Source organism: Typopeltis vanoorti, chromosome 13 (genome assembly GCF_054136105.1).
Source record: "Typopeltis vanoorti isolate ZY-2024b chromosome 13, IOZ_Tvanoo_1.0, whole genome shotgun sequence".
NCBI classification, from domain to species: Eukaryota; Metazoa; Arthropoda; class Arachnida; order Uropygi; family Thelyphonidae; genus Typopeltis; species Typopeltis vanoorti.
The window spans coordinates 19,657,149-19,682,561 of record NC_143561.1 but is presented as its reverse complement, the minus strand read 5'-3'; the positions used below and the strand labels follow the sequence as shown (position 1 = coordinate 19,682,561).

At 36.0% G+C, this 25,413-nt stretch overlaps 1 protein-coding gene across 4 annotated transcripts in view; it reads right to left on the bottom strand.

The window, feature by feature from the left end:
- Positions 1–25,413, bottom strand: part of LOC150099977 (kinesin heavy chain-like) — a 306,528-nt gene that overhangs the window by 202,031 nt on the left and 79,084 nt on the right. For all 4 annotated transcript variants that reach the window (XM_090402371.1, XM_090402373.1, XM_090402372.1 and 1 more), the window contains exons 2-4: positions 20,204–20,291; positions 16,431–16,504; positions 11,538–11,642 (exon numbers count right to left, since the gene is read on the bottom strand). In XM_090402371.1, the coding sequence (XP_090258497.1) occupies positions 11,538–11,642; positions 16,431–16,504; positions 20,204–20,291 (267 nt within the window). The remainder of the gene's footprint in view (positions 1–11,537; positions 11,643–16,430; positions 16,505–20,203; positions 20,292–25,413) is intronic.

Below are 25,413 nucleotides of genomic sequence, written 5' to 3'. Positions count from 1 at the left end.
GGCATAAACCTTAGACCTTCAAAAAACCCCAAAGAAAAAAGTCCAACGGCGTTAAGTCACATGATCAGGGCGGCCAATTCTGATCACCAAAACGGGAAATTACACGACCAGGAAATGACTCATGCAGTAATTGAATGGTTTCTCGGGTTGTATGGCATGTGGCATCGTCTTGTTGAAAGCACATGTCGTCCACATCCATATCTTGCAATTTAGGCACAAAAAACTGGATTATCATGTCGCAATAGCGAGCACCATTAACTGTTATTGCCTTACCAGCCGCATTTTCGAAGAAGAATGGACCGATGATGCCTCCAGCCCAAAATCTGCACCAAACAGTGACACATTGTGGATGCATTTGTTTCTCAACAATCACTCGTGGATTTTCGAAACCCCAAATGCGACAATTTTGTCGATTAACGAAGCCATCAAGATGAAAATGAGCCTCATCGCTGAAGATGATTTTGTTCGAAAAATAAGCATCCACTTGTTGTTGTTCCATAATCCATTCAATGAACTCTCTTTGCTGTGTGTGGTCAGTAGGCTTCAGTTCATGAGTCAGTTAAACTTTGTAAGCATAAAGATGCAAATCTTTCATGAGAATACGCTGTAGAGAACTTCTCGAAATGCCCAATTCAAGACCAAAGTGCTGAATTGATGTTCCTGGACTCTCAGCAACACTCTCACGAACTGCTTCGATGTTTTCTGTTGAATGACTTGTTGAAGGACGGCCAGAGTGTATAAGATCACTAATTGATCCAGTTTCCTTGAATTTTTTAATTAATCTTTTCACAGTTGATGAAGTTAAATCACTATTCCGACCATATTTTGTACGAAAATTGCGAACTGTATCTGCCAAACCTTCATTATTTTTAAAATATTACTCAACAATGAAAATGCATTGTTCTTTCGTGTAGCACTCCATTTTTAATAACCCTGAACTGTCAGCTGTCATGCTGTCTTTTTTTCTCATTGGCAACACTTTACCGCACAAATGGCGCTCAATTTAAATCTTGCGTGAATTTTAGGACACCCTGTAGAACTCAAGCAGTGGGAGGTTGTTGTACCTAGATTTCAGCTCATGATCGCTTTGCAACTGAATGATTTTGTGTTGTAGATTATCAGGCACATCAGTTGGTTCCATATTGAATGGTGTAGCAAAAATGTTCAATTTCATTTGTTTACTTTTCATGTCCTTGAATCTTTCATTAAATGCCTCAATTAGCTTCGCACATTCACCAGCATATTCAAGTGTCGTAGAAGGCTTTTGTCCTTCCAGAGTGGGGAAATGCACCGTGTTATTCCTATTGAGTTGCACTTTCCACAGCCTTAATTTAGCTTCAAATGATTTCATGTTTGAAAGCAGGGAGCTGGGAAGCTGGTTGGGGCCCTGCAGCTGTTCAGCTCTGAGAGGTTCTTGGTAATGTCCACCATGAACGCTACATCACAGAGCCACTTGCTATCATTGAGTTCCCTGACAGGTTTTCCCTTCATCTCCATGAACTGCTTGACTTCATCTGCAGTTTGTAAAACCTCATGAGCGTTTCCCCATGACTCAGCCACCGCACTTCACAGTGATAAACAAGATCACCATACTCAGACTCAAGATCATTCTGTAACTCCTTAAACTGGCAGCTCTTAAACCCTCTGCTTTTGACAAAATTGATGCATGGCACTACTGCTGACATCAAATTGTTGAGCCACAACGACTGTGCACAGAGACTTTCTTGGTGTATGATGCAGTAACATATAATTAAATCACTTGGATCAAGACTGAGATGATACAGTTGTTTCTTGACAAATGCAATTAACCCTTTTTGTGAGCCAACCAAGGCTGGAGCTCCATCTGTAGTAAGGCCACTTAACTTTTCAAATGTTAGCTCAAGTTTTTTCATTGATAAAACAAGTCTCTCAAACAAGTCCTCACCTCTTGTAGTGCCATGCATGGCTTCCAGTGACAGTAGCTTGCGTGTCAAACTCTGGAGTTATCCCACGAACGAAACTTGCCAGTTGAGCAGTATTTTTTATGTCCGTTGTCTCGTCACAAGCCAGAGAGAAAAATTGGAAATCTTCTGCAGAATCCTTCAATGTTTTTTCAATATCATGTGCTAAGTCGGTAATCCAATCTGAGATGGTTCATCTCAGAAACATAGAAGTATACATGTCGGTCCCGTCATGTACTCGTATGTGTCCTGTCTATCCCATAATGGACGTTCCAATCTGAGATGGTTCTCCAAGACAAACTAACACTCTGAAACAATTTTACTTTGTCTGGTGCTAACAACTCCGCAGCACCCACCATGCACTCTTTCACAAACTCTTCCTCTACATGAGGCCTCTGCTTCTTGGTGATTAGCTCGCTCACTACATAACTCACCTGAATAACGTTGTCTCTGTCACAACAAGGCCTAGTGAAAGCAGTTTGTTGTGTTTCCAAACTCTGCTGAAGAGAATTGATTTTATCCAGACAAATTTGGCCTCCCAATTCATTGAGTTTAGCATGTTTTGAGCACTGTAATGACACTCTAGATTGGCTTTTTTCATTATTGCTAATGCATCGCCACAAACTAGGCACACAGGTTTGCCTTTGACTTCAACAAAAATATAATCATTGGTCCATTTCTCTTGGAAAGATCGACACTCTGCATCAACTTTTCTTTTCTTTGTAGTCACCATTTGTAGGATATCACACCACTTAAGTTTTAATAACTATCCAGTGTGTGTGTGTCGCCAGCGAAGTGATTATTTGGCTTTGATCACTGTTATAATCCTGCATCTTGGATTTGGAATATATCCAATGTTTGTACCATCGACTCTTGAGGTCTTCTCGTCGGCTGCCATGGCAGCCGACTAGAAGAATACGTGTCTGTCCTGTCATGTACTCATATGTGTCCTGTCTCCCATAATGGACATTCCTTGCTTGTCCCTCAAAATTTAAGTCATTATTATGATTCACTTAATATAAATTTACATTGCTATGAAAAAAGCTCCTAGATTTATTGAATTTCGAGTCCCACGCTGCAGTTGTCTTGGCAGGGCCAGACCAAATGATTTCCTGGGCCTTATATGACCCACAGGCCAGGCGTTCCCCACCCCCTGATCTAGAGTGTGCTGCAGTGAGTTATAAAATGCTTCTATCTCTTCATCAGTGTGTGATGAGGCGGGAGCATATATTTGGATGATCCTGATTTTAAGTTTGGAGTTTATTTTAAGTGTGATTTCTATTATTCTTTCATCTGTATAATTAAATTTTTCTATGAGGTGTGTAATTGTTTTCTTAATTAGAAATCAACTCCGTATTGTTTAAAAAGGAAGACAATTAACCAGTGTATACTTTCAGTCATCACATATGGTTGTGAAACTTGGTCTCTAACAAAAGCACTGGCAAATAAACTAGCAACAACTCAAATAAAAATGGAGAGGCTGATGCTAGGCATCACATTAAAAGATAAGAAGCGAAACATCCAAATAAGAAGCCAGACTCACATCACTGACATCATTGTTCACCATAAGTGACTAAAATGTAAATGGGCTAGACATCTATCCAGAAGAGAAGATGAGCGTTGGACCACCATACTAATGAACTAGATTCCAAAAAGAAGAGAAACGAGACTGAGAACATCCTAAAAGAAGGTGGAGTGATGAATTATTAAATTTTGTTGGAAAAAACTGATCAACCATTGCCAAGAACAGAGAAAGGTGTAAAGAACTGGAGGAGGCCTTCATCCAGCAGTGGAAAGAAAATGGCTGAAAAGAAGAAGAAGAAGAAAACTATGGCAACATAAAGAAATGACGTATACATGATGACAATTTCTTTTTCAGAGCATTCAAAGACTCATCAGAAATGTCAAAACACCTTAATCAGTTTAACAAGAAACAAAGTATGACTCTATATAAAGTTTGGCCATGCTTCATCACAAACCTGGCATGCAGATCTTGGACATCACACCACTAGTGATCACAATACAACACAAATCACATGAGTGCAACACTGTCAATCTATTTCAAATATTTTCCTGTTCCAAATAATGGAACAGGAAACTAATGACTATCTACCCTTCCTAGATATACTAATCAAATGCCTTCCTGATGGTTCATTATCCTTTTCTATTTATAGAAAACATAGACATACAGGGAGATATTTTCACAAACAATTACACCATCATCCAGCTCAAAAATATGGTATCCTCAAAACACTAACTCACAGAGCTTCCAATGACAGTGCTCTTAATACTGAACTCACTCACTTGTGTCACACTTTTTTAGCCAATGGCTATAAACTCCAAAGAGAAAATACTAAATGCTCTCTGGAAATCTCTTCCATTTCCTAATACACAAGACTACAGCAAAACTGTTACCATCCCATACATTCAGGACATATTCGAAAAGATATCTAGAGTGCTTCATAAATATCAGCGCTGCACCACATTTAAACCATATGTCAAATTGGCAACTCTCATCTCATCATCTCTCTCTCTCTCTCTCTCTTCCCTTTATCACATCCAGGAGTATATAAAGTGCCCAAGTGTGACCTGGTTTACTATGGACAGAACAGGCAGAACTGTTGACATCCATCTTGGAGAACATAAAAAATACATTTGCCTCTATCGTTATGGCAAGTCAGGACTAGTAGACCATGCCTTGGATATCCTTTCACAAAGGAGCAGATGGAAGAAAACAATAGTGCTACACAGAAGGCATTATAAGTCAGAGAGATTGTTATTGGAATCATCAGCAGCTTTAAAACATTCTCCAAACCTCAACAAGTATGGTTGTATCATTTTACCAAAAATCTGGGAGACAGTAATTTTAAGATCAAATTAATACGTTTTTTCTCTCTCTCTCTCTCTCTCTCTTTATCCAACAATATATGATGCCAATTAAGATTTTAGTTCCCTGCATTGTCCATTACAAATTTTTAAACTAGTCAAAAGTTATACCAAATTGTTGCGGTTTGGTGTACTGTGACAAACCATGTTTGTGCTCTGAAGATGCTGGATATAATACCAGCAAAATAGCAAATAAGTGAGAGAAATAATAATAATTTTCTTATATTCTGAGTTGTGAATTAATACTGTTAAAGAAAGCGTCATGCCAACGCATAAGTATTTCCACTTGTTTGGAACTTTGTGTTTTAATTTGGGAAAATAGTTTTTTCTAAGCCTAATGTAAACTGTAATTTACAGAAATATATTAAACTTAAAAAAAAAAAAAAAAGCAAAAGTATTAAAATTTTTCCCATATGTAATATTGCTATCAAGCTTAAAGTATTTTTAACAGCTCTTTGTAAAAACTTCCCCACATATGCATGAGGAAATAAAAAGAAACCTTGTTGATTTAAACATCTCTAAATTAAAGAAATGCCTTAATAAAAGTGAAATCAAAAATTGCCTTACTAAAACTGAAATTAAAAATTGCCTTTTATATAAATTACAATAATCCATTTTCATTATATTGTCTATGACCAACATATTTCTGGTTTTCTTTACTCAGTTTGAAGAAGAGTGCAAGTACAATAATAAATATCTAGAGATTACTAAAATATATTCCCATAAGCTCTCTAGTCAACTTAACTTACGAAACTTTTATAGTTTCTACATTCGGCTTTGAAATGAGGCTGGATCTAATATCCACTTTGCTTATATAATTTTGCATTGCGAACTGAAGCCTTTTGGCTCTTTATTTTAATAATTACTTTTATGCACCAACCGAGAGTTTGCTTACAAAACTTAAACTTCTCCACTTCTCTAACATTTCAAGTTCAGAATGAAAAAAAGATGGCAGATTTGAGTGGTGAATTGTATTACGATGATTATGAATTGTGAGTGAATTTGATCGGTATTCGTATATTTCAGTTTTTCTTTTCGAGCTTGTGCGGTGCATTGAATGATCGAGGTAATGTTGTTATCTGATGTGCAGTTCTGGTTACTTTAGGTAAGTACTTTATTCCAGAAAACTGTAATTGCAACGAGGGCAATTGCTAGGCCTAATTTTGCTTCTGTTACACACCATCGTTAGAATCAGCATTGTTGACTTATATATATATTAGAAATAACAGATAATTAACTATTGATCTGCCCTGATATCGAAAACATCAAGGAGCAAATCCAGATCTTTAATAAAGAACAGTCTCTAGAGGTAATGAAGCTCATAATGGACAAGTTTTATTAAGGTTTTATTAAGCAATATGTTCAAACTAATGACCAGGATGGAGAGGAGGAGGTAACACAAGAAGAATTCATTACTGTTCTGCCACCAAAATCCCCCGTCAAAACAACTCACAAGGGAAGCATTCCAATAAAAGATGCAGAACTACTGAAGACCAGATGGAAGAAGACTCCCCAACACTGGATGTCTCGAGGAACACGGAAAAGGTTTCCCCTGTTATATTAAGGAACAAGGATAAATGGACCACTGTCTCATCAGCACTTAGGGCACCATAATATTTCATATTCCTGGGCCAAAAACCATGACGAAGGAGTCAAAATCCAGCCAGCCTCAGTAACTGACTACAGACAAATGACAAAGCTAATGGATAACAAAAAGTACACATTTGCTTTACCCAGTGAAAAGAATCTGAACATGGTACTTTGTGGGGTAACCGAAGGTGTCACCTCTAAAGAAATCACTGCTGACCTTATGAGTCAGGGCCCGACCCCAGTCAAAGTGACCAGGATGCTCAGGTCAGATAAATGGCCTATGCCACTGGTGCTGGTAGAGATTGACAAGATGCAGAAGAACATGAACTGACTGCTATCTGTGGCCTCAGAATTTCTACTGAGCCACTAAGGAAAAAGTCGGCAGCTGGGCAGTGCCATAGGTGCCAAAGGTTTGGCCATGCCCAAAAACTATGCCCAATTTCAGGTGTTTAAAATGTGGTAAGGGCCATCAGACCATCATATGCACCAAACCAAGATCCACGGCAGCTAAATGTGCCAACTGTGGAGGACCTCACCCTGCCAACTACAAGGGGTGCATTGCACACCCAAAGAACCGTGGGTCAGCAAAAGCTGCCCTTCCAATACCCTGCAGCGATGCTCAAGGCAGCAGTGTAAGTCACCCCCCCCCAGTCCAAACAATCTCCAGTTCGGCAACTCAGGAAAGAAAACAAGCTACAGCAATGACCAAAACTTATGCCGAAGCAGCACTAACTAAGGCTATTGCATCCTATAAACAAATAAGATCTAATCTAACATCAGTATTAACTGCCTCACTAGCTACCATGTTACAAGAATTCAGCATGACAAATCCTTCAACATGCTCCACGAAAAGATTCCTTCAAGGTACCCATTCAATTTTGACAATTTTCAACAACGAGTAAAAGAAAATACAAGCCAAACTCTCTCTCATGATCACTGCATGGAACACAAATGGACTGAACAACAAAGTCCTGGAATTGCAAGAGTTCACTCTCAGACACAATTCTGATATAATATTAGTAAATGAAACACATCTCAGGCCAGCTAATAACCCTAAATTACGAGCTACATATTGTACAAAACAGACAGACTCCACCAGTGGAGGAGTTACAGCCATATACATTAAAAACTACCTAAGCCATAATGTCCTGACCAACCCGCAAACCAAGAACCTAGAGATGACAGGTGTTGAGGTTCATACAAACAATGATGGCAGTATTAAAATCTATGCTGTATACAATCCACCCAGTATCCCTTTACTGGTACCTGACTTGGACTCCATTCTCGGCTCCACAGACTCCATCATCATGGCTGGAGATTTTAATGCCAAGCATACAGTTTGGCACAGCTCCACAATCAATGATAGTGGTCGTGCTCAAAACCAGTGCTTCCTAAACTTCTGGATGCCATGGCCCCCTTTGGAAAAATTAAAATTTCAGGGCCCCTCGAAAAAAAAATCATAATATAGACACATATTATTATAATATTTATTGTATTTATATTCAATACAAAACATACACAGCGAATATTGCAAAAATCAAATGCAAATATTGCATTTTTAGCATCTTACATACACATTTGACATGCCTCGTTATCTCATATTTTTATATAGATAGATATATTGTTATTGTACATTTGCTGTACAAGCACATGAAACATAAAACGATTAGTAATAAAGAAAGAATTAAAAACATAAAAGAAGTTTCATAACAATTTAATGTGATGAATGTGTTTCAATACTGCTACACAGAAAAAGTCAATATCAGGTAAAATATTTGAAACTGCAATTCTTAGATTTCTACTTTGAAATTAAACTTATATGAATAAGCATATATTTACTAATATTCATTAAGTGCCAAAATACGCAGGAAGCAAAATGTGTGATTTTTTTCCATTAAAATATAAAAAATAACAAAAAAAGAAATAATAAATAAAAATGAAATACGTTTCTTTTAAGATAAAAATCGACTTAGTCTTAAAACATTTTAAATTTGATTTCATTATTTTATGGCTCCCCCTCCTCAACAAAACCTACAGCCCCCAAGGGGGCTACGGCCCACAGTTTGGGAAGCGCTGCTCAAAACCATTACTCAATGCAAAATTCTATTGTCATAGCCAGACCCACAGAACCCACCCATCACAGCCCAACTGGAAGCTCAGATGTACTTGACATAGTCATCCTCAAAAACATTAGATACCAGTATTCAGCTGGAAACATTAAATGAGCCTTCTTCCGACCACAATCCCATTCTGCTTACGCACGGTACACAAGAGCAATTCTCTCTTCCGCACTCTTTTATATCTTGGGCCAAGCTCTCCAGAATTCTCCCAGAACACAGTGGCCCAGTCTCTGTTATTCACAATAAAGAGGAGATAGACTCAGCTGTAAACAACCTAACCAGTCAAAAAAAAGTCGGTCACCCATACTACAGTCTTTCACCCTAGCAGTTGGATCCCCAAGGAAATCATGGATTTAATTAGATTGAAAAACAAAGCCAGAAAGAGATACCATAACACAAGAGCCCCACAAGATAAAACAACTCTGAATAATCTAAATAGACAAGTCCACGAAGCCCTGCAAAAACATCGAAACCAAGATTGGGAAACCAAACTGAAGAAACTAAACCCACAAGACAACTCCATATGGAAATTCTTAAGAACCCTTCGCACTAAAAGGCAAATTATACTTCCAATTCAGACCACAAAGGGAATAGCACACACTGACAAAGAAAAAGCAGAAGGTCTAGTTGACAGCTTGGAAACACAATGTAAACCGTTCTTATGAAAAGCTGAACATCAGTCTTATCTATAAGATTCACCGCCGAGTCAAGCAGATCAAACACAACAAAAGGATAACTCAGAACTTATCACACCTACTTCTCCAGCAGAAGTTATAAATATCGTAACCCATTTGAACAACAATAAGACTCCAGGTCCAGATGGAATCACAAAGAGAATAATCAAACTGCTCCCCAGAAAAGCCATTGTGCATCTAGTCAATATAATCAATGCCATCCTCAGATTCAAGTATTTTCCCTTAACATGGAAGACGGCAGATATCACACCAATCAAAAAGATTGGAAAGAACCCCCCAGCTCCCAGAAAGCTACAGATATCAGCCTTCTGTCCAGCCTTGGAAAGGTTGAGGAAAAGGTCATCCTCACAAGACTTCAATCAGCAACGGATAAATTAGGTATTATTCCTAATGAGCAGTTCGGATCCAGAAAAAACCATAGCACCATACAACAGATGTTCGAATTTATCACTAAAGGTTTCAACTGGAACCTCCACACAGCTGCAGTCTTTATAGATGTTGTGAAGGCTTTTGATGAGGTGTGGCATCAGGGTTTTCTCTACAAACTCATCAAATTCAAAATACCAATTAATCTAGTAAAAATAGTTCACACATACCTCAAAGACAGATTCATGCAAGTCAAAATAAATGAAACTGTATCAACCAGATGCAAGATCCTGGAAGGTGTGCTGCAGGGCTCACTTCTGGCCCCGCCTGCTATTTTCTATCTACACAGCTGATATCCCTCAAATCCCAAATTCAACAATCGCAGCATTATATGCGGATGATACTGCTTTATTAGCAAGATCTCTCAGTCCCAAACTAGCTATCAGATGACTCCAAAACAGCATTCATACATTGGAGAAGTGGCTGATGGACTGGAGGATCCAAGAAAACCCACAGAAGAATTCAGCCATACTGTTCACTAAAAAGAAGTCTCAGACCAAGGAAGACATACACCTCTAGGAGTCAAGATTCCATGGTAGTGTGAAGTCAAATATCTCGGCATGATGCTTGACAAAAAACTTCAATTCAGCAGTCATATAAAACACATAAGCTCAAAGACATCCAAAGTAATCGCTCAGCTCTAGCCCATGATCAACAGAAGAAGCAAACTGGATACTTGAAACAAACTACTCATATATAGGATGGTAATACACCCAGTCATCACTTACCTGCATGGAGCCATACCTCGAACACAAACATTCAAAAACTGCAGAGGATACAGAACAAATGCCTGAGAATGATTCTGGATGCCCCATGATTCATTAGAAACTCCCAGATTCACAGAGAAGTCAACATTCCCTACATAACATTCTTCCTTTATGATCTAGCAGAAAAGTTCTTCATCAAGGCAAGTAATCATCCAAACCCGCTGATCAAGCAAGCTTCAGATTACAATGAAACAGAATTCTACAAATACAAAAGACCCAAGTCAATTCTATGCTCAGCTGAAAACAGCTAATCTCACTGCCCTTCCAGGTCAAGCTTAAAGCTCAATAACTCTCCACTCAAAGAACTTCCCTCTCAGACAAAGGGAAATATGAAAAGCATTTATGCTTCACCCATCAAATCAGTAATGTTCTGTGTGTGTCTGTTCTGTGTATTTCAAGTTCCTTAGTACTGAACGAGAGTTTTAGCTCTCTTGAGGTTTCTATCTGGTCTCTGAAGAGAACCAACCAGTTTGAAACAGATGATCGAAATGGACTAATAAAAGGTGAATATACAGACACTTGGGTGGCACCTATGTTTTTTAAGTAATAATCCACACTAAGGCAACTCGTGAATGCCATGGAATATATTCTCATCAGCTCTCTGGTCAACTTACCTTACAAAACTTTCATAGTTTCTACATTTGGCTTTGAAATAATGCTGGATCTAATATCCACTTTGTTTATGTAATATCTAGGGATGATATCATAGAAGGAGAAAAGGAGAAAGAATAAGAAGCCATCCATGAAAGTTGAACAAGGGTGAGATAGTAAGGCAGTGATGAGTAGGCCTCATCCCCTATGTCTCTCTTTTATATGGAGGGTTGAGTGGAATACATTGCCAGAATGTGTGAATGTGTAGAGTGTAAATGAGGTTAAGTTAAAGTTCTTAAACTCATTATAACTGGAACATATAGCCAGAATAAAATAAAGATATGTGTCTCAACCACTTAAGACACATATTCAGAATTATTTCCTACTTCTTCAAATTAACTTATATCATATATATTTATTTTTTTCCTAGCACTGCACCTCTTAAAATTTTGTATCTGATGCAATGATTTAACTACAATATCCATGTCCCTGCTGCAAACAGAAATGCTCAACTCCAATTACCTTGATGTGGACTTCAGTGCTGTCTTCAAGTGTGTACACATGATTAAATATATCTTTCACAATCCTTGAGATAATGCCTTCTTCAACTGGATCACCGAGTATACCCTATAAATTAATAAAAGAGTAAAATTGACACAGATAACTACTTAACCTAAAAAAAAATTCAATGCAGTCTAATTAATGATGCCATATATCTAACATTCATTGTACTGTGCAGAATACATGTATGCAGCCAGCTGGTGTGGTTGTTTGACAACCACACCACTTCAACCACTTACCAACACCATTAATATAAACAATGGGTCTGGTGGTAACTTCAAAAAGGCTGTGGGTCTTCCAAGATTCACAGAAGACAAACCCACAGTCCAGTCTATCTAAATGCAGTATAATTAGTGACTTACATAAAAAATTGCTTGATACAATTTAATTATTATTCTACTGCATTTGTATTTTCACCTATCTAATAAAATATAATGTTATAACCCCATTTAGAATTGGGATATAACTGTATTTATATTGGGCACTAATTGGGATATTACTGTATTTATAATTTAATATAACGAAATATATGTAACTTTCTTGCTTGGAAATATATATTGTAACCACCCATATAGTGAAACTCTGGCATGCAACTCAGCTCTGTAAATAGGATTAACATTTTTTGTTGTAGCTTTAATTTGTGATTGTGCTGATGCACTGATGATAGCTCATTAATTTGTGGCTGAAATATTTCCAATAATAAAAGTGATTATTGATATGAGCATATAGATTTTTTGACCAAATTCTTGTGAATAAGCATGTCTAATAATCATTGTTATGTCACAAATGACATTAAAAACTCCATCTACTCTATCTGTATCTATATATTGATGAGGGAAAGGCATATTCTGCCTTTTTTTTTTTTTTTTTACAAAGGTATTTGACAGGGCACCACATTATAAGCTGATATTTAAGTTGCAGCACATGAGTTTAGATGTCAGGTTAGTGAAGTGGATTCAGGATTGGTTATCTGATAGGTATCAGAGACTTGTGTATGGGGGGAGCAATATCAAGGCAGCAGAAGGTTACAAGTGGGGTCCCACAGAGCTCGATACTATGACCTATATTGTTTAACTGTTATATCAATGACATTGTCAATGGATTGCAGGGGGATATTCAATGGTTTGCAAATGATGTCAAGCTAGGAAGGGTTATTAGTAATAGTGCAGATGTGGTAGTCTTGCAAAAGAATTTGAATAAACTAGACAGATGGGCAAATGAACAGAGATATCATTTTAATGCAGCTAAATGTAAAGTCTTGAAGTTTGTGATACATCAATGGGAGGCTGCATACTCTGTTGAAGGAACTGTACTGCAGGAAGTGGGGGGGCAAGGGATCTGGGGGGGATGATGACTGATAGAAATCTGAAATTCAGGGAACATATTGCAAAGGTGGTGAAAGTAACCCAGAGGACTGTTGCAATACTGAGAAAGACGCTGACCTGTAAAGATAAAAGAATTGTCATTCCATTGAATAAAGCCCGGATCAGACCACACTTGGACTATTGTTCTCAAATTTGGTACCCAGGATCTGAAGGGGATAAATTAACTGCAGAAAAGGGTGCAGAGGAAGATAGCAAAGATGGTATCAGGACTGTATAATGTTAGTTATGAAGACAAGATGAGGGAATATGGACTGCAGAGTTTGGTGAATAAAAGAAGGAGAGGAGATATGATTGAGACTTTTAAACTTGAGAGGTAATTACAGGGTTGACACTGGGGAGTTCATCCAATTGGTGGAACAGGGGGGAAGGAGCAAGGACAAGGGGCCATCCCTGGAAGTTATGAAAGGAAGTTGTGAGCAAGAGGGTGAAGAGTGGTTTCTTTTCATGGAGGGTAGTTGAAACATGGAATGCATTGCCTGATAGATTGGTGAGAGAATGAACAGTCAATGAGTTTAAGGAGTGGTATGATAGACTTTGTGTTTTCTAGGATGGACCTCCCACAATGAGTCTTTTGACTCCATGGAGACCTGAATCATAATAATAATAATAATATCTATCAATTGTATGTACCCTCAGACAGGTCTGTCTATTTATGGAGAGAAAAAAGTTAAGTTTCCAGCATTTGCCAAAAAAAAATATTGAAAAAGAAACACTGCAACCACCTCCACTGGTTGACTTAGGTCTGCCTGAAAAAAGAAAATCTGTCCGATCACACTGCATTTTATAATTCAAACTGGAATGAGTTATACCTTTGTAACTATCTATGCTGAGCATTAGCAAAAAATTAAGTCTCCATTTAGCAAACTAATTGCTTATGCATGAAATTATATTCATTATATAATATAATGTATAGAAATATACAGATATATTTCTTATTTATATTATATTATATTTCTTATTTATATTATATTTCTGTTCCTTTCAAAGTATAGATTTCTATACTTTGCAAGGAACAGCATGGTTTACTAAAAGGAGATCATGATTTATGAATTTAATCATATTTTATAATGATATGGCTGAGCTGGATAAAGGAAATTGATACATTATAATATCATTGGGCTTTTCTAAAGCATTTGACGGAATACCAATGGAAGTCTGTTGCAAAAACTGGAGAATGCAGAATTGTTCTCCAGTTTATAAATAGTTTATAAATATGTATATAAATACATAATAATAATATAATAATATATAATATATAGACGTATAATAATATACATTATAACATTATAACAGAAAGTCGTATACAGTGGGTGTGAATTGGTCAGATTTAAGGTAATCAACAGAGTATCCCGAGAATCAGTCCTTGGACCACTCTTGCTTAATCTATACATTAATGATATTCAGAAAAATGTGACGGGAGAAGTTCAACTGCTTGCTGATGAGGCAAAGACAGAGAGGACAAATAGAGATGCCTTACTGGTATCCAGCACATATAGAATAGGCTGGAAATGTGGTCAAATGATATGGCTGTCAGTTTAATGTTAGTAAGTGTAAAGTTATTATTATTATTACTCCAAGACCTCATGGAGTCAAAGACTAATCTGGGAGGTCCTTTTATCACACACATAGCTCATCATACAGTGCCTTGAACACATTCAAACTCCTTGCAGACACCACACTCTCAGGCAAGGCATTCCAATCATTTACAACTCTGCAAGAAAAAACCTGCCTCTCACTCCCCTACTCACATCCTCTTTATACAGTTTCCAGGGATGACCTCTGGTTCTCCACCGATCTCCCACTATTTTCTCATTTATGTTTATTATTTTTCTCATTTAATTATGCACTCTGGTATGATGAGATTTCCAACAGCATTATAATGTTGGGATTATGCTATGAGAAACTGATGAGGCATGACCTTGGCATTATGGTGGATAGGAAATTGAAGTTCAAAGGTCATATAATAAAAATTGTAAATACAACTCAGAGGATAATTGTGATGTTGAAACGAAACATCAACATGTAAGAATAAGGAGTTCATCTGCCTCTCTACAATGATAAGACTGCACCAGGACTACTGTGCGCAGATAGAATTAGGAGGAGGATAAAGAAGCTGTGGAAAGGATGCAAAGAAGAGTTATGAGATGATATCAGGATTATGAGGATAAATTAAAAGTATGTGGACTATAGATACCGGTAAACAGGAGAAGGAGGGAGTGACAGAGGTCTATAAACTTCTGAATGGGTGTTATAGAATCATCTGATGAAATTTTTCATTATACGAAAGGTAGAGACAGAACATGAGGGCATTCATGGAAGTTAAATTTGTACATGGTTATAAAAGGGGTAAGAACTACATCTTTCTCTCTCAGAGCAGTAAGTGAGTGAAACAGTTTGACTGTTGAAGTGGTCAGTGCATCCAGTGTGAATGAGTTTAAGAGAAGGTATGATAGCTGATGTGGGTGATGTATGGTCTCCCTTGATCACATCATGACTCCCTGGTGGTCTCAGATAATAATAATAATTATAATTATTATTATTATTATTATCTGAGACCACTAGGGGTGATATTCATTGAATTATTAAATGTGATGAATTCACAGTTTGCTCTAAGTTTTCAAACATTGAACTAGGTTGAATCTGATGCCTAAAACTTGACACCAAACACTGATAATTTCTGTCAATCAATACAAGCTCATATTTCTCATTAAGATTTGCACATTTAGGGAGTGAACATTTATTAAAATTACATAATATTAAAATGACTTATTTATAGAACAGTTTCTCTACTTTATTATTGTTTTTTACAATATTTTTTATATTATATAATTATATTTTACAATTACAATATTTTGCACATAACCATTTATCATAATTTACTTTTCAATATTTTTTAATGAAAATTTTTATAGAGGTTCCCACGAAAAAAAAAATTGATCTGAATTCCTGGAATTCCTCCCACTCTTAATTTCCAAAATTAAGCAAGTGTAAAGAGTAAATAAATAAATAAACAATTCAAAGTCAGAAATAGCCATAAATAATCTCAACAGGGATCAATAATCTCAAAATGTTTAAGAAACACTGCTTTGTACCATATTATACCAACTCTATAATATTATAGAGTTCGTATAATATTATACCAACTCTCTATATAACTCTCTATACAACTCTCTATATAACACTATCAATCAATAACCTAAACAAACTTTTGGTATTGAAGAGAAGTTACAAAAGAGAGGAATCGAAATATGTCAATCTATAAAAAATAAAAAATAAATTAAAAAAAAAAACATTTAATATCTGTATATTCTGATATTGTCAGAATATCAGAAATGTGAAATGCTAGAATACCCCCCCCCCTCTGCCCTCAACAACAACAAAAAAAAAGTTAGCCAACAAACCAAACTTGGGATCACAAATATTTCATGATAATGTACTTACTATTATTATACAATACTTCAATACTTGCCTCCATAGTATATGTTTTTCCACTATATGTTTGTCCATAAGAAAATATTGTACCATTATATCCCATCATAACATCTGTTAAAAAAAAAAAATTCTTTATTACTAATTTAAGATACTAATAACTTAAAAACTAACTTTAATATTAATCTATTAAATTATACATTAATTTTTGGTGCACTATACTGATTATAACAAAATATGGTAGATTCTGAGCCATTACAATAGTAGAGACATCATAGCGTAAATTATTTTTATATAACTACTATCAAAACTCATGAATTCAGATAAAATGCATGGATATAGTATTAGTATTATTATTCAGGCGGCCTCCATGGAGTCAAAAGACTCATCGTCAAGGGTCCTTTCTAAGAAACACAAGTCTATCAAGACTCATTGAGGGAGGTCTCTCCTAGGAAAAGTCTATCATACCACTCCTTAAATGCATTAACAGTACTCACTCTCACCACTCCATCAGGCAATGCATTCCATGGTTCAACCACCCTCCATGCGAAGAAACCACTCCTCACCCTCTTGCTCACAGTTTTTTTTCGTAACTTCCAGGGATGGCCTCTTGTCATCACTCCTTCCTGCTGTTCAACCAAGCGAAAGAACTCCCCAGTGTCAACCCTGTAACACCTCTCAACAGTTTAAAAGTCTCAATCATATCACCTCTCCTTCTATCCACCAAACTCTGCAGTCCACACTCCTTCAGCCAATCCTCATAACTAACATTGTACAGTTCTGACACCATCTTTGTTATCCGCCTTTGTACGCTTTCCACAGTTAATTTATCTCCTTCAAATCCTGGGGACCAGATCTGAAAACAATAGTCTAAGTGTGGTCTGATCAGAGTCTTATATAACAATGATAACCATTTTATCATTCCATTGTATTTGAGACCAAGTTCATGACAGCTTCTTAGTAGGTAGGAAAAAAATAAATATAATGAAAACAAGCAAGTGCTAAACCTGCTTGTCATATGAACAAAGTCAAGATAGACTAACTGGTCTGAAATAAAAATCTATGCTATTTACCAGCATTTACAGATTTATGTGAATTGCAGCACTGTCTCATATTCTGTTTTTGATCTGAATTCTTGGAATTCCTCCCACTCTTCTTGGAGATTTCCAAAATTAAGCAAGTGTAAACAGTAAATAAATAAATAAACAATTCAAATTCAGAAATAGCCATAAATAAATAGATTTACAACTAGACACAATTATACAGGTTAATTCTTTGTAAAAAATGAAAAATCTTATGCATCCTATCTAGTTTCATTAATTAATTACCCTGTCTCAGCACTGAGGTATACACTTAAGAAGATCAGTAAAACTAATAAATAATAAATGCTATTCCCCCCCCAAAAAAAAAAAACAAAAAAAACAAGGCACCACATCAGAATATGATCCCCTAGTTAGATGATTGTTATAATCTTCATACACAGGTGGGTCATCAACCCTTAGTAAGAAATAAAAAATGCATTAAGATGATTGTGACCCATGAAGTCTATCAAGAATAACTTCATCTGTTTCCTACACAGACTGGACTGGACTGGACTGAACTGAACTGTCAATGTTTAATTGTGGGCTTGATCTTATGCAATTTATTTTTTGAGCAGGAAGTATTTGAGGAAATAAATAACCTTGATGTTAATAAGGCACACATCTTAAGGAAATGTTCCAGGGAATTGGCAGTAGCATGGCATGCCTGTTTATTAAGAGTCTTACAACAGCACAGGTTCCAAGGGAGTGGAAAGAAGCTAAAATTGTTTCACTGCATAAAGATGTTGATAAGGCTGTAGCTTCAAATTATAGGTCAATCTGTATATCTGGAGTTGTGGTGAAGGTACTGGAGAGATTGGTGAGAGTTAGGATACAGAAATGAGTTTATAACAGCAGTATTCTCTGTAGTTATTATCAGCATGGGTTTGTTAAAGGAAGATCATGTTTTACTAACTTACTTATGCACTATAACAAGATGCACATACAGTGGTGTACTTGGATTTTGCAAAAGCTTTTGATAGACTGCCACATGACAAGCTGTTAAATAAACTGAAACAGATGAGATTGGATAACAAACTTCTGATTTGGATCAGTGACTGGCTGGCTGCCAAATAGGTATCAGAAAGTTGTATGTGGAGATGCAGTATCCTGAAAAAGGAACTTCACTAGTTGTGTACCACAGGGGGTCAGATTTGGTACCATTGTTGCTCAATTTGTATGTTAATAATTTTCGGATGGGTTTAACTAGGGATATGCAGTGTTTGCAGATGATGCAAAATTGGGGAGAGCAATGCAGAGTCAAGAGGATGTTATGGTCTTACAGGAGGATTTGAACAGATTGCATGAATGGGCAGGTAAGTGGCACTATCAGTTCACTGTTGCAAAGTGTAAGGTTTTGAGATATGGTAAGCAATGATGGGATGCAAAGTATACACTTGGTGGAGAAACTTTAAAGAAAGTAGAAGAGATGAGAGATTTAGGGGTGATGATGGAAAATGACATGAAATTCAGGGCCCACATTGCACAAGTTGTGAAGACATCACATCGGATAATGGCAATGATGTGGAGGACCCTGACATGCAGAAATAAAGAGATTATGATACCATTATACAGGGCCTTGATCAGGCCTCATATGGATTATTGTGCACAGATCTGGTCGCAGGGTTTTGATGGTAACGAGGATATGTTGAAAGCATCCAGAGAAGATTCACAAAGGTTGTCAGTGGTGTTTGCAATGTGGAGTAAGAGGACAGACTGAGAGAACATAAATTGCAAAGCCTCATGAATAGGATTTTTCATGAGGTTTTTCATAGAATGGGAGAGGTGGGTAGAACAAGAAGCCATTGCTGGAAACTGTATAAGGAGGGCGTGAGCAGAGGAGTGAGGAGTATGTTATGAATGTAGAACACATCGAATCAGTTAAAGGCATTGGATGAGCATTGTGTGCAATAGTGTATACTGTACCTCCCATGATGAGTCTCTGACTCTGGAGGTCAGATGTTAATAATAATAATAATATTTACAATCTCTATCTGCAATGACAACTGCCATTGGTGTAGTGGAAAGGTGAAGCAGTGAATAAGCCAAAATTGAGAGACTTTAAACCAAGTTATAACAGATGGTATGATGATATTAATAATCAGAGACAAAAAGTAGTTTTATCAGCAGTGACTGTGATAAAGTTGTGATAGAATTAATATGTTCTCCATTACTAACCTCTGTATAATAAAACAGTTTCCTTTGATGTACTAGAAAGATGGGACATATTTCCATATGAACAATAACATTTGCTTGTAGCAACTCAGAAGTGCACAGTTACTTCCAAACATTCCACATTCAGATTCAACTTACATTGCACATAACTTTTGAATAATAATAAAAAAAGAGAATGAAACAAACAATATTTTGGTATGCTGCATACTCAGATGGATTAGTTATTAATAATGTCACATACCTTATTTTTTGCTCAAGCAAAAAAAAAAAAGACTAGACCTGCAATTAATTTTTTCACTTCATGAACATCTAAATTGATACTAATACTATGCTAGTATTTATTTCAACTTAATCTAATGCAGTATACCAATATTTATTTCATGTTAATATAAGGTACTAATATTTAATCCTGTAATAATATTTATTTGAAATTAATTTAATGTATGTTTTCTGGTTAATATAATTAAATAGAACTTTAATAAACTAACAAAAATAACACTTGAAACTATCTTTTTCTCTTTACTTTCAAAACTAATACACAAACAAAAATAAAGTTTACCATCAACAATAGTTTTAACAGCTTCATTGTAGACTTGTGCTTGAGTAGTATCAGATTTAAATACATGGTCAAAGGAATAAACTTTACCCTAGGAAGAAAACAATATGATATAAATTTGATATCCACTATATTTCACTTTTTCAAATAAAAGTTATTTCGACTTTAATCCAAGGAAGTTCTATATTCCATTTTATTTTTTTAATTTCCTATTTTATATTATTTTTATAAATTTATATTTTTTTTTTTTTGTATTTTAATAACTTTTATAGTATTTTATACTTTTTGACATTTAAAAAAACATTTAAATAAACACTGAATAAACACTTGTATCCATAGAAACTTTACTGTTTCATTTTATTATTTATAACCTACCTAATATAACCTACTGTTACATTATTATAATCATCATTAAATTCCTGATATGTATCAGGAATCATAGGATACTGTATACTCTTAAGGAGTGTATAGTATACTATGACAATATAATATGAAAAATTTATATTATTACTAGCTTCCTAATGACAATTTTCCATCAACTTAATCTTATCTGTCAGAATTTCAATATATGGTCAGCTCATATTTTGGTCTTTTAAGGCATTTTTTACTGCATCAAACCAACTACATCATGGTCTTCCTCTGAATCTTTTTTCCTGCCATCTTAGCATCAAACACCTGCTTTGCTAATCTTTGATCTTCCATTTTGTTTAAGTGATACTACCTGAAATTAGCTCTGCTCAAACATTTCTGTAGGCCAACAATGATACGTTCGTTTGTAATATCTTTGATTTTAATATTATTCTATCACTGATGCCATATGTTCACTTCTCTGTGGTCTCCAGTCTCTGAACATCGTCATCCTCTCTCCTAAACTGATTGATTGGGTAGCAAGGGAGGTTGGTAGTGGTCATCTGTTTTGTGCTGTTAGTTTGACTGTTTGCAGCTCTGCCCATTTTTTATGTCACTCATGTACTGAGTTCTTGGTCTCCCTCTACTAAGTCTCTCTCCCTCATTCTCTCAATCAAATTTGTAGTCCAATCTGAGCGTCTTAGTAGATGTCCTATCATGTTATTTCTCTGTTTTTTTCAAACGTATGGAGCATTTTTCTTTTTTCTTCTGCCTTTCTTAATACCACTTTCTGTCCATACAATCTTTAGCATTCGAAACCAACACCATATCTTGAATGCTAAAATCTTGATTTGTCTCTCTCTCTCTCTCTCTCTCTCTCTCTCTTTTAAGAGTCCATGTCCTTAATCTGTAGAGGGCCACATTCTAGACAAATTTTTTAATAAGGTGCTTCTTTGTTCTCAGTGATATAGCCTTTGACGTTAACCGTGTTCTTTTCTTGTTAACTGCTTTTTTTTTTTTGCTTTGCTATTCTTATTGGCACATCTCTTCCACTTCTCACATCTGATGTTATTAGGCTTCCTAGGTAGGTAAATTCTTTTACTGATATTAATCTTTTCCATTCTAGTGAGATATTAATAATTTGCTCTCCATCCCTGATCGATTTCACCACTTTTGTTTTTATCTAGTTTATTTTCATCTTGCATTTTTCATTTAGATGTTTATTCATCTGTGCAAGTGATTCTTGTAGTTCATTTTCATTTTCTTCTGTTAATACTATATTGTTTGCAAATCTTATTGTACTTTAAAGCTTACCATTTATCTTTATTTCAGTATTGATTTTTTCTTTGAATTCCTTCATAGTTTCTTTGATGTAAATATTAAACAGTAGTAGAGAGAGCCCACATCTTTGTCTAACACTCTTTCTTATTTTATCTTCTTTCCCTTATTTTCCTATGACTGCAGTTTGATTTTTATATAGTTGATAAATCAGTATTCTGTCTTTTTGAGATCTTTGAACATGATATTCCACTCAATGCTGTTAAAAGCTTTTTCTATATCAATAGATGCTATGAGTACAGGTGTGTTTATTCTAAGTGCTTTTTTTATGATCAATTAGAGAGTTAATATAATTTCTCGTGTCACTCTATTTCTTCAGAAGTCAAATTGGTCATCGGGTAGATGATTTTCTTCTATTTTTCTTTTAAAATGGCATTAGATCATTCTAGTTAGGATTTTAGACTGTGAGGAATAGCCAACATTTGGTGATCTTCACATGCTTGTGCTCTGACTTTTTTTTTGGAACTGCTAACATGATACCTTGGTCAAAATCTTTTAGAATTTCTCCAATTATGTACATTTCATTGATCATTTTAAATAGTTGACTTTTTTGCTTCTTTGTCTAGTGCTCAAAATTTTCCTGGTATTTGGTCTATTCCTGGTGCTTTACATTGTTTCAGTTCTTTAAGAGCCTTATCAAATGCAGACCTTAAGAGAGGTGAGTTTTCTCATCTTCCTCTAGGAGCAATTTATTTATTTCTCTCCTCTATAAAGTTCTTCAGTACACTGCACCCATCTTTGCATTATTTCATCATCTTCAATTAGTACTCTTCCATCCTTACTGATGATCATTTTCTTAGTGTCTTTATCCTTTCTCTTGATTTTTTTTTTTTTTTTGTATATCTTTGTATGCCTTTTTAGTGTTACCTCTACTCATGTTTATATCCACTGCCTTGGATATTGTTTCAATCCAGTCTTCTTTTTGCTTTCTTGGCTTCTCTGTTCACCTTGTTTCCATATTTTCTATACTCCTTTTGGTTTTTTGCTTTTTTTTTTGTGCTTTCTTCTTTGTGTCATTAGCTCTAATATTTCTCCACTGATCCGTGGCTTATACTGTATTTTTTTTCTTTTCCAAAATATATTTCTGCAGCTTTATTTATTTCTCTCTTTAGAGATTCCCACTTTTCATTAATTTCACTTTCATGTAGCTTTTGGCAATTAATTAATTTGGCCTATTTCTTCTCTAACGTCTTTATAGGCATTTTGGTTATTTTTTATTTCAATCATATTCTATTTTTTGTACAATTTATTAATATGTGATTTTTATGATCTTGGTTGACTTGTTGTTATGACTGGGATATGATCAGTGGTAACATCTGCTCCAGGATAACTTTTGCATACATTCATTTTTTTTTTTGGATGAGTATGTCGTCTAGTTGATATTATTCCATGTGTTGCTTGCCTGGTGCAATCCACATGTATATTCTTCTGTTTAGATGTTCAAATGGGGAATTTACTTAGATTGTGGCTCTCCTCTGTCATTTTGTTTGCCCAGTCCGAATTTACCAATCTTTTCCTCTCCCTCTCCAACAACTACATTCCAATCTCGAGTTCAAGGTTACTCAATCACTCTCATCAGTACTTCTTCAATTTGTTCATATACTTCTTCTATTTCCTTGTCATGGTATCCTGTTGTTATTATGTATATCTGTATAAGGGCTAGGTCTCTTGGTTCTGCTTGAATATTAATCAGGATTATCCTTTTGATAGCCAGTTTAGTTGACCAAGTGGTTAGCATATCTGCTTTCCAGCCAAAAGACTGTGCATTCAAATCCTGCCTAGGGCATGGATGGCTGCAATTGTCTTTCACTTTCATACATTCATATAAATATACATGCTCTCCCAATGTGAAGTTGGTCATCATAGGAGAAGTAGACCCAACCCTCCCACAATAGGAGAGGCCTTCACAGCAGTGAAGAAGATACAGGCTGAATCATCATCATCATTCTTCTGCATGGATGGCTGCAATTGTCTTTCACTTTCATACATTCATATAAATATACATGCTCTCCCAATGTGGAGTTGGTCATCATAGGAGAAGTAGACCCAACCCTTCCACAATAGGAGAGGCCTTCACAGCAATGAAGAAGATACAGGCTGAATCATCATTGTCATTCTTCTGCTATATCCTCAAATGCTTTTAATCTTATGTCCTGATTTCTTACTAAGAATCCAATACCTGCTATATCATTTGTCAAGCCTGAGTAAATCACTCTGTAATCTCCACTCCATCTTACCTTCACTTACTGCAAAAATGTCAATGTTCATTCATCTCATTTACATCTTTAAGTTTTCCATATTGTTTTGTGGATTTCATGATCCAAGTACCTATTTACATAGATTTTCCTGGGTAGTGACCTCAAAGGACCCTGTAATGATCTCCTCTCCTGCTGAGGACAGTCCTCCAATTCTCAGGAGAGTTGGTTTTCCTTATTTGGTGGATCTTCAGTTCAACTTCTGTTCTATGTAGTCTTGGGGAAATAAGGTGGTGTGTTCCCATTTCTTTTGACCTCACAGTGATGTATATATAAAGACCTCCATTGTCCATGCCTATCTGTATGGTCTTGAGCCTTGCCAAATTATCCTTCTTCAGCCTCGATCCAATAATAGCAGTGCTGATGCTCACTAGTCTTTGATCAACTGTTTTATTTATAACCCAGCTCTCAGATTCATAATTAAAATTAGTTTATACATGTTTTGAATACAAATAATTTAGTGTTTAGACTAATTTCATTCTTATTACATATAAATTTATTCCAATGTATCTTGACCATATATCTCCACCTATTTCAGTGGGAGACGAATTTCATCGCCTGGTGTGAGACCACTTCCCTACATACTGGAGGCCTGAAGTATGTACTATACGTTTGCATTTAACCTTTTGTGGGTGGAAACAACATAAAATATATATACCAAAATATAAAATATTATTATTATTATTATTATTATTATTATTATTATTATTCAGGCCTTCATGGAGTCAAAAGACTCATCGTGGGAGGTCCTTCCTAAGAACATAAAGTCTGTCAAGACTCATCGAGGGGAGGTTCCCCCCCTAAGAAACACAAAGTCTATCATACCACTCCTTAAATTCATTGACCGTTCTCGCCCTCACCACTCTATCAGGCAATGCATTCCATGGCTCAACCACCCTCCATGCAACGAAACCACTCCTCACCCTCTTGCTCACAGTTTCCTTTCGTAACTTCCAGGGATGGCCTCTTGTCATCACTACTTCCCACTGTTCAACCAAGTGAAAGAACTCCCCACTGTCAACCCTGTAACCACCTCTCAACAGTTTAAAAGTCTCAATCATATCACCTCTCCTTCTTCTATTCGCCAAACTCTGCAGTCCACATTCCCTCAGCCGATTCTCATAACTATCCTTGTACAGTCCTGAGACCATCTTTGTCATCCATCTTTGTATCTTTTCCACAGTTAATTTATCCCCTTCAAAACCTGGGGACCAAATCTGAGAACAATAATCCAAGTGTGGTCTGATCAGAGACTTATACAACGGAATGATA